The sequence below is a fragment of the Sebastes fasciatus genome, chromosome 1, assembly GCF_043250625.1.
Source record: "Sebastes fasciatus isolate fSebFas1 chromosome 1, fSebFas1.pri, whole genome shotgun sequence".
NCBI lineage: Eukaryota > Metazoa > Chordata > Actinopteri > Perciformes > Sebastidae > Sebastes > Sebastes fasciatus.
This window is the reverse complement of record NC_133795.1, coordinates 26,235,544-26,246,558: the sequence shown is the minus strand read 5'-3', so window position 1 is coordinate 26,246,558 and position 11,015 is coordinate 26,235,544. Positions and strand designations below refer to the sequence as shown.

General features: G+C 38.7%; 1 protein-coding gene across 1 annotated transcript; it reads left to right on the top strand.

Annotated features, from left to right (window-relative positions):
• Positions 1–576: 576 nt before the first annotated feature.
• On the top strand, positions 577–5,772 carry snrpc (small nuclear ribonucleoprotein polypeptide C). Its single transcript, XM_074640082.1, has 6 exons — positions 577–692; positions 2,230–2,272; positions 2,373–2,481; positions 3,380–3,439; positions 4,572–4,676; positions 5,207–5,772. The coding sequence occupies exons 1-6, from the start codon at positions 685–687 to the stop codon at positions 5,326–5,328; spliced, it is 447 nt and encodes a 148-aa protein (XP_074496183.1). The 5' UTR covers positions 577–684; the 3' UTR covers positions 5,329–5,772.
• Positions 5,773–11,015: the final 5,243 nt, after the last annotated feature.

Here is an 11,015-nt window from a genome sequence, read left to right as displayed (position 1 = left end):
TTCTGTACTTGTACTTAAGTAAAATTATGGATGCAGGAGTTTTACTTGTAATGGAGATTTTGTATATACTGTATATATATATATAAAATAGCAATAAATGTATATATACATATATATATGAATATATACAATTATATAAAAAATAGCAATACACACATAAAAAAAAAAAAAAAAAAAATCCTGCAAAACAAAATAAAATAAATAAGAGTGAAGCAAAATAGCAAAAATAGCAATACATACATATACATATATATATATATATATATATATATAAAATAGCAATATATATATATATATATATATATATATATATACAGTTATATACAAAAATGGCAATATACACATAAAATAAATAAATAAATAAAAACAATCCTGCAAAAAAAAAGTGTGAGTGAAGCAAAGAAGACGCATCAATAAGTACGTTTTTACTTGTTAAACAAACCGCCAAAAACAATCATTAAATATATATTTAGAGTGGACAACATCTTTAACAGAAACTTTCAAGGAAAAATGTTTTTAGTTCAGCAATTAGTGCTTTGCTGTTAAAATGTGACATTGGGTCCACTGGTGTGGCGCTCAGTCATATACATACAAGCGGAACTAAATTACGGTGGCTCTTATATGTGGTCGGAACACTTATTGTGAACACCGGAATCGCGCTCACGACGGAGATTGCCGGGCAACATGCCTAAGTAAGTAAAGATATCTGTTCTCTATTATGAGTAATCTGTGATTTACACGTTTCAACGAGCTTACTTGTTGTTTGTAATCGTATTAAGTAACGAACGACAGTAAAATAGACTCTGTAGACTGATGAAACGGAGCAGTTTGTCTCCATTAGCTCGCTGTGAGCTTTGTTTGGGCTCCGTCTATCTGCTGGGCTCGACCTCGATGTTACCGTGGTTACCAGCTAAACCCTCATCGTAAATCAACTCATCTGCTACAAATTCACTATTCTTACTATTTATTAGGACTTTTCCTTTATGTTGATCTCAACATAAAGCTGGTTCTTGTTGTTTTTAGATATGAGATGGTAATGTTAACGTGGGATCCGACTAATGACTCAGTAATGCATTCATTTACTTGGTTAAATCAATGTTATTATTAAATGTAAGGCATTGATGTATGTATATATTTATATTTTTAATAGTGACTTTTTTTAGTGCTTCCTGTATTATATGTAATGTATTGTTGGCTTTTTCATTCATTCATTCATTCATTCTCACTGTGCAATATCATTTTCTACTTGTGCAATTTTGTTAATAGTCTGTTTATTGTCAATACTGTATATACTGCTCCTATTTTTATACTTCCTTCTATTTAAATGGTTCATATGTTGTTACTTTGTTTAGCTCTTTTTTTACTGTGTTAGCTGATGCTTCTTGTTTTTTATCCCCTTTGCTGCTGTACACTGAAAATGTCCCCACTGTGGGACTAATAAAGGAATATCTGATCTTATCTTATATCTTATCTGGACCTTGAGTCTGCAATAAAGTTTGAATTGAATTGAATGTATTATTCAGAAATAAGAGCCCATTATGCTGATGATGGTATACCAAGTTATAAAACAGTTATCATCACACAGTAACATCCCTTTACCTCCAAGGTGAACGTCGTCACTGGGTCCACAGCTGTGTAAAGTGGATCAACTCATCATAATAAAATAAGTGGCTAAGAAAATGGAATAGAAATTAGGATCATGATGCTAACTAACACAATCAAGTATTACTTTTTTTAGAAATTAATCTGATGGTAACCTAAACCTGGGTTAAGATCATCCGGGTTAAATATGAAGATATCCTGCAGGACAGTGTGCTGCTGAACAGAGATCTACAGTGTTGGATACCTCAAAGTTTCCTTTAGGATCATGAATTGTCTTGCAGGACATTTTGTAATATCTGCACAATATGCATACTATTCCTGCAGGACTCCTTCACAACTGAAAGATATTCTTGTTGGGAGTTTTTCTAAAGGAATGATGGCTAAATATAAAGGTTTACAAAATTGTATTTCTATGTTGTAGCTTGTAACACCAGAAAAATGCAATGTTTTATTTATGTGTCAGTGTAGTTTAGATCTTTGACTCTTGAGTTTTAAAGCTCATTGACAAAGACAATTGTGATTTTTATATACCCCCAGCTCTAATTTAAAGTATACAGTTTTGTGGACAAGTCATGTCTACAGCTCTGGACTGTTTGTGTTTACCTCAAACTTCTTTTTTTCCAACAGGTTTTACTGTGATTACTGTGATACCTACCTTACACATGATTCGGTAAGTCGTGCTTCTATGGTACCAAATTGTTAAAAAGCATGAAATAATCTCTTTGTTGTATTCGGCTCCTGTTAAATCTCCTGTTCTCTTTTTGTTGTAGCCATCAGTGAGGAAGACCCACTGCAGTGGCCGAAAACACAAGGAAAATGTGAAAGATTACTACCAGAAATGGATGGAGGAGCAGGCTCAGAGCCTGATCGATAAAACAAGTAAGCAGATTATTCGCTCAGTTATCTGGAGAGCATGGCTGAATGAATCTAGAAGTACAAAGCAACTGCACTTGCTGTTTAATTCTTGAAGACATTTTGCCACTCAGTCAGAAATTGTTTCCTGAACAGCTGAAGTTCTAAATATCCTATAACCTGCTGTTGATGATGATGTTTCTCAAAGAGTAAAACACAAAGTGAGCTCTTGAATGTGGATTTTTAATGAGTCCGCTCTGTGAGATGCAGCTTGTGTGTGTGCGCTGTAAGTTTAACTTAAATAGGAAAGTGACCTCTAGTGGTAGTAGCACATTACTGATGATGATGATTTATTTGATTGTGCATTCAACCGTTTACACTCAGGACACAGCATGATTTTCCATCTCCATAGTTAATATCCTTGTATAGCCAATAAACTAGGTGTTAGAGCAAAGCCTGTTACGGATCCCACACAAGGCATGCTTATGGACGTGTGTGGGATAGTCAAGCTCTTTGCTTAAATAGTGCACTATGTACACCAGCTTACTTGGGCCCCCTCTGAGATTACAAACCACTAATCCACATGAAAGATGCTGGAGCAGAGTGTCCACTCTTGTTTTTAGAGATTCAATTCTCCTTTGCAACCCAAAAAGAGGGTATACTACACATCCTCACATCATGTAAAGAATGTATTTTTTTTCTTAACGGACTACTTTATTGGTAGTGGTGTGTTTTTGTCTGTATTTATTATTTAGCGGCCTACCCCAAACACTTAATGTTGCAGTGGACAGCAGCATTGCAGCACAAATGTTGGACCACGTAGTGTATTTTGCTACGCAGAAATGTTAGAAAGATCCATGCGGTGTGCTGTGTGCTGAACATGAATTATTTGTGTTGTTAATGTTTTGTCTTTTCTCCCAACCAGCGGCAGCCTTTCAACAGGGGAAGATCCCTCCCACGCCGTTCCCCGGTGGCCCTCCCCCAGGTGAGTCCATCGTCTCTCAGCTCTGCAGTAATTTGATTAACTAACTGTAACATAGACACTGGCTCATGATAGTTAGATCCATACTTCAATATGGAAAGGCTGCCAGTATTTTTCTCCATATCAAGGACTATTGAAATTAATTTCATTAGAATATACAATCAACTTTCTTTCTAGGAACTATGATTGACAGCATACACAAACATTTGTGTAACTTTTCTTTCATGGAAAGTTGAAATTGTGTTGTTCGTAATAAAACGGTTAGTTGATCTAAATGTTTTTAAGGTTGTTCCTTCACAGCTTATTTTGGATTTGCTGGCTATAACGTTACTGTCTGTGCCGCTATATGCGAGATGTAAAACCATCATACGGCATATGTGCAAATTTGACCAGCAAACCATCGGATATATGAGACTGAACTCCCTGGCCTTTGCCAATCAGCTGACAACCGGACTGTTTCGACCGGTGGCCGATGGATCAGTGCATCTCCGCTAAAGAAAAATACTTTTTTGTTTTACAAACCTGTGTCTCCCTTCACTCCTCTTTGTTGTAATATTTTACTAGCCACCTTTATTGACGAGTTCTGGCAATGACTCATATAAAACAAAGGCAAATATTTAAGTTATACTCGGTGTCCACTGAATGCAAAGTAGCAGTTGTGAAAAAGGTCTTGCTTTCAGCACTTTGATGTTTCTAAGGGAAACAGATAGAGGCCAAATCACTTGTGGCCAAATTTGCAGATGTTTTTGGTAAAATAAAACATAACCTTTTACAAAGGTAGGGTTTATTTCACGTCGGTTGCACTGGATTGCATTAGTTTTAGCTAGGTGCACCTAATAAACTGGCAACTGGGTGTATTTAATGTGTCAAGTAGCATTGTCTCAAATGATGACTACATATGTCAAACTTGTTTAAAAGAAACAGGAATCATAAAAGTGGAATCCTTTGGTTACATATAGTGTTTACATGATTTTTTTTGTCTACAATTAAATTGTCTAACAATTTAATGGTATGCAATGCAAATTAAGCTCTCAAAATATAACACAATTCACTGTGATGCATGTGAATCAGATCTAATTCATAGTACATGGTCTTAACGTTGATCTTACACTACCATTTTCTGTTTGTAACACAGGTGGTCCTCCTCGCCCAGGCATGCTGCCAACACCCCCTATGGGAGGTCCACCTATGATGCCCATGATGGGGCCTCCACCACATGGAATGATGCCTGGTGGACCCGGTAAGAAACAGCTTCACTCTTTCCTAACTTGTGTAACATTCAAAGTCCTCGCAAAACTGAAACTGTTTTTGGCCATTTACAATATTTCAGACAAGAAGCTTCACCTATCACATCCTATCAGACACGTTTACAGCAGTTCAGTCGGCCATTAACAAAATAAAGAAGTCAACAGAATAATCCTGTTTGATATGATAACGGTAACAGTCTGCCTGTTTAAAAACAAAAGTAATGCTCCCTTCCTACGGTTTCTTGTTATATTTTTGGTATTATGTACTGTAGGTATGAAACAATTAAACGTTTAAGTATTTGATTAATCGACTAATTACTTGTCGTTTTATCAAGAAAATAGCTAAACATTCACTGTTTCCTGCCAAAATGCAAAGATTTGCAGGTTTTCTGTTTAATATCAGTTTTAAACTGTTGTGAACTTGAGCTCTGGTAATAACTTGTGATGGATGTGACTCTTTAATGTAAAGCTGTTGTCATGAATCAATACCTAATGCTGTGAATCCCGTCACCGTCACATTTAGGAGGCATGAGGCCGCCGATGGGAGGACCCATGCAGATGATGCCAGGACCACCACACATGATGCGTCACCCTCGACCGATGATGATGCCGGTCAGGCCGGGCATGATGCGACCAGACAGATAAGACCGGGTGGATTTTGTCTGCTCTTTGCTGCCATGAACACACACTGTCTAGTGAGGACACTTTGGTTAACACTTGGATTTTTCAATGGGACTTTTTAAATTTTCAGATGTTCAGACTCTTCACCCTCAAACCTCAAGTCACTGATGTAATTATGTCACTTTTGTATAATTACTTTATTTTCTCGTGCCGGAATCCTGGTATTTATTACTCTTCACCTCCAGTAGAATTGATTTCAGATCCCTGTTTTAAAGACCTTTTTTTTTAATAAAACGTTCTCTTGTGTTAGTATCCAGTTACAATATCTCGTCTCACTTTGACAAACTGTTCAGCACGCACATTTGTTTGATATGACAATATTTGTTGCTATGTTTTTACTTTTGTTTTAGGTTTTTACATATTTTTGTTATATTTCATTGCTTTGAGTAATAAAACAGTGATTTCAAAGATTGTAGTCCATATCAACAAAGCTCATTTGTGTTGTGCTCATGTTTTTAAAGGCGATTTTTCTATTATTCCGGTTGATTTGACCTCTGGTCAGGTTGAAGCTCTGTTTTGAAAAAAACAACTCAAAAACCACACATTACTCAGCTCAGCACCCAACTGCAGACAAAGTTAGAGGCCCGATCCCAAAGTCCCCCCTAAACCCTAAATCCCGAACTCTCAGGGACGTCATTGACTTCACCTGGTAAGTGCTTGAGTGCAAGAGGCTGCCTCGGCTCGAAATGGTATAAATAGTACTAGGATAGCACTTTGCCAGGTATCACATTCTTGTGACGACGCCAAAACAAGTTGCATACAATTGTGGGTTTGGGACTTTTTATTTTACATTTTTTAACTTTCTTCACGGCCGAAGCATTTAAGGGGTCGGTCTCCGATTTTAACGCCTTACAGAGTGGACGAGAGGTAGCCTAATTGTCAAATAATACTCTTTACTATTTTTTTGTCAAAACAGCATCATTAAGCAAAAATTAGAAGAAATGGTTGAAGAATGAACTAGGTATCTATTTTCCCCTGGTAATCCCAACATCACAATGCTATGAATTGTGGGTAATTCCTCAGGCAAAGTCTGCAGAAATGCAGACTTACGGAAAGTGAGCATAAGTGTGCTCAAAATGTTTGCCAGAGAGCGTCATCATGCACTTCCAATTCAACAGTGGGACAACCCTAATTTCTCACGGACTTAGCGGGAACGTGCCTCAAAGTCTGTGAATGTGGACGTTTGGATTAGATCACAGACTAGCTGGTGAACGTAGAGGAGCGTTTAGCAGCTAAAGAGTCAGATATTTCCCCCAGGAGTTAGTGGAAAACAAAACAGACTCAAAAGAAGGGTAGGATTCCGGTTCATCGTATGGCCAGAAACACAACTCAAAATGAATGCTGATGTTGCTTTGTATCCCTTGGATGTGTAAGACTATTGTTTGCTTACATAACCGGTTTGGCACATTAACTTTATTAGGTAATAGTATATCAGTGTATCTGCTGACGCATTGATTCGTGAATGCTGTTCAAATTAAACAACTGAGGCCACTTAGAAATTAAAGCTTTTAGATGGCAACTTAATGCAGTGGCGACAAATTTACAAGGTGTAGAACGTATGTTCAAAACAGAGGACTGCAATCAACTATTTTCATAAGCGATTAATTTGCTAATTATTTTCTCCATTTAGACAATGGAGAAAAATGCCTGTCATAATTTGCTACAGCCTGAGGGGACTCCTTCAAATGACTTGTTTTGTCTGATCGACAGTCACGCATGACAAGGAAAAGCATCACATTCTCCCATTTGCCTAAAATTGACAAACGATTATTTGATTATAAAAATAGTTCAAAACGTTTTCACCTTGAACTTGCAGAAACATCACTCAAAAGAAACAAATGTTTGCTTATGCTCCAAAATGAGGAGGACACAAAGCAAAATGTGCACAAACAAACTTCCACATTATTAAAACATGAAGCCCATTATTTCCTCTGGCAAACCTAAATGAAGTAATGAAGGTTATCACTGCTGCCGGACAGAAAAGAGGTTCCTGATTTGAACCCAAACCAGCCACCAGAGGTTTTCCTGAGTGAATGTGACATGTCCTCTCTGCCTGAAGGTGTGAATGTGTTTAAGTGCGTTAGCCCAGTGACAGACTGGTGAACTCTGCGTCCTGCCCACTGCATTCTGGGATGAGCATCACCCTCCGAGATCCCGAATATTACAAGCAGATATAGAAAACACAGACGTACGTTTTAAAATCTTCTTTCACTACATAAATGAGAACGTTGACCCAGCCCTCATTAGTTTATTCAGTCAAGCATGTTTGAAGAATTCCAGCTCTTACATAAGAATCTGTGGCTGCTACTGAATCATTATCTCAGCTGACATTTGCGTCTACGATGCCTCTCAAGAATCCAGCGCTCTCCTCTAGCTGGACTGTAACTTCTGTATCCATAACATCTGTCTATAATTATGAAAATGTCTCGACAGATGGAGCTAGAGAGTCGTAATGTTTTGCAATTAGAACCAAGACACTGGAATGATGTGCGATGACTGATTATGTGCTTCCATGGACTGTCAAATTTCTCTGTATCTCACGCTCCCAGAGGACATTTTTGTGGCTTCATGGTTTAGGAAATTTCTAGGCCACATATAAAAAAGAAACAAATTTGTTGGGGGGTAATAGCCATATGCTTCACGCTGTGTTTGACAATTTATATACTCTCAGACCGGAGGGAAAGCACTGCAGAGACAATCCAAACTGCTCTACTGCACCACATCAGATAGGTTTTGGTAGCTGTCAGTCATGCATGTTGTAAATTGTGATCTTCAAAGAGACTTTGGTAGATTACATGCAATCTGATGGCCACTCTAAGGGGATGGACTCCATTAACAGTCCTATAAACATCCACTCTCCATATCAGCGAGTCAAGAATAAAACCATGTTAATGCACATTTTATGCATATGTCGAGCATAGGCAGATGCCCGTGTGTGTCCTCTGAAATCGGAAGAGTCTTTATGAATATTCAATCTGGCCGTGAAGTGGAGCGTTGCCCTGAAGGGAATGAAGTGGAGTGGGGAAAAGTGTTTATGATTAGAGTTCAGGAGTTGAGTATATAAGCCTTGATCATGAGAAATATGTATTATAATAATTTAAACAGGAGGGAGACCACTCGTGAACAGACACTGTAGGGCTTGATCAGATAGTTTGGATGTTAGATGAGAAGAATTTGGTCCTGAGGAAGAAAAAAAAAACAGTTATTTTGATGTATTTTCAACAATCGCAGGAGAAGTGACCTTTGGGAGGAAACGGTATCCCTTGATGTTGCTGTTGCTGTGCTGCACTGTAAAAAACACTATCTTCAATTTTTTGGGGGTATAAATGAGGATTGCAAGCTGTTCGGCCTTACAAATATAATATTTTCTTAGAAAGACGTACAGTCTTTATCTGGGATTTATTAAAATGTGAAAAAGTTCAGTTAACTTGTGATCTTTATTTGACAAAATGAGTTCACGCCATGTTTACTTTAAACCAGATTCATCTACACTGTAAAATCTCATAATCAATAATACGAAATTAACTAATCTTTTATCTTTAACACTGTAAGTGGATAGCTTTGTCAGTTTCAAATCGGGTCTAATTAAATCACCCTGTTCGGAAACTAAAATGAGTTCAGCTTTGCAATGAAATGATGAAACTAAATGTCCAGCTAATCGTAATAGAGTGCTGCAGGGATGACGTATTTGTGTAGGCTAATCCATAATCCATAGGTTAGAGTCGCCCTGGTTCCCTCAATAAAAAGCCAATGGGATTTTTCTATTAGGTTTTGGATTGTTAAACTCTGGCAAACAAACGTTTATGATACTTACATGTTTTGTTCTGTAAGATAATTTCCACAAATGAACATTATGATTTTTGACGTTAGGCTATAAACGGGCTGTAAATGAGCGCGAGTAAAACGAGGCTGTAAAGGTGGACGAGTCAGCGGGATGACGTTTAGTAATCTCATTTAGCCACTTGTTTGCAACCGCCTTTTTTAAGACACGGAAAAGCTTCAAAATTCACGAGTGGGGTATTTACTGATGTATTTTATATCATAGAACAAACCGTTAAAATCTCTTCAGCTTGTGTTAACCACAGACCTTATATCAGGCATCTAACTAAAAACCCATTCAAAAAACCCATTGACTTCCAGACGAGGGAAACTGAAGTGCTAAGATGCTAACTCAGTTCTGGGTTTTAGGACTCATTCCTGCACCACTTTATACTTCCCAGCATGCACAGTATTGGTGTTAAAATTGTCAAGTTTCTATTGTTGTCATCATTCCTCTTGTTCATACGGGCCTTTAAGAGATCCCTTCCTAACATCTTTCCGATGTAAGTGATGGAGGGCAAAATCCACAGACCGTGGTCTGTACAAAAATATTCTCCAAAGTTGATCTGAGGTTGATTTAAGGCTTGTGCAGCTCGCGTTAGACAAATTAATCAAAAATTTTCCAAAGTTAGTTTTTTTTTGTTACAGAATTCCCTTTGTGTTATCTCTTCTCACCTGATTTGATTAGCTCTGACTGCTGAAGCCTCATATTATCTTCAGCTAAACTGAAAATAAACATGTGACCCTGTCCTTTTAATAGCTCAACAGCCACCTATTTGCCACAGAGTATCCCATCATAATCTTTTACGTGGCTTTCGGGGTTTTTAACCAGGAAGGTCTCTCTTGCTTTCAGTCACCAGTGAGAGGAGCTCCACCTCTAAAAGCCACCGACTCAGTGATGATTCAGTCAGTTCAGTTTTAAGATTCTGAGTTGAAGATCTGTCCTTAAATGAACTGAAGAAAATGTCACTGAATTGTGTCGCCTGGAAGATTACTTGACCCTCTCTATCTTTACAGTGTGCACTTCACACTCAACTCTTTGATATTCCTGTCATACAAGTGAACGCATTAACGTCCCGAATATCAACTCTCGGGGCTCACAGGAGGTGAAAGCTTTTCTCTGCAGCCCCCCAGACCCGGCAGCAAGGCCGCGGCGCAGAGGGGGCTTTAGGAGGACGGCTGATTGATTAGCTGTTTATACCAAACAGGTTGGACTGCGACCGCCAACCGGCCACATCCACCCAGATCTACACACTCTCTGAAGGATCATTTGGGCTCTGTATTCATGATGATGCGTCTCCTTTTTGCTCCCAGCATGCATTTGGCATTCTTGCCACTCAACAGCCTTGGTTGAATGGAAAATGATAATCCCCCCGACTGTCGATTCCTCCAAAGCCAATTGGCTCAAAACTGCATAAAGACCAGGATGATGCTGAGGAGTACGGCGTGATTGCGCAGGGCCGCTGGGTGGGCTATTGATGAAAAGGATCGGAGAGAAAGAAAGCCGTCTGCGCGGCAAAGACTTTGGTAGACTCCCTGCCTTTCCTTTTCCTCCTCCTTTTTGTCCCTCCATTCTCCCTCCTCCTCCTCCTCCTCCTCCTCGTCGTCGTCTCGTTCCCTCTGCTGCCCTGCTACCAACACTACCCTGTAATTTAATCCATTTAGTCATGGCTCCAGATCAATATCCATTTCCCTTGGCCTTAGGGAGAGCCTCTTGAATCTGCTTGTTTCAAACAGCGTTGGCCAGCAGGGGCTCCCATGGGCCTGCGGGCTGATACAGATGTAGTACACCACAGTCTCTGAGAAAACAAAGCAACGCTTACATCTAATCT

Bases quoted from the DNA above. Each gene is read 5' to 3' on its own strand.
- snrpc (XM_074640082.1), top strand. The intron at 3,440-4,571 runs GTGAGTCCATCG...TTTGTAACACAG, and splicing joins CCCCGGTGGCCCTCCCCCAG to GTGGTCCTCCTCGCCCAGGC. The intron at 4,677-5,206 runs GTAAGAAACAGC...CGTCACATTTAG, and splicing joins AATGATGCCTGGTGGACCCG to GAGGCATGAGGCCGCCGATG.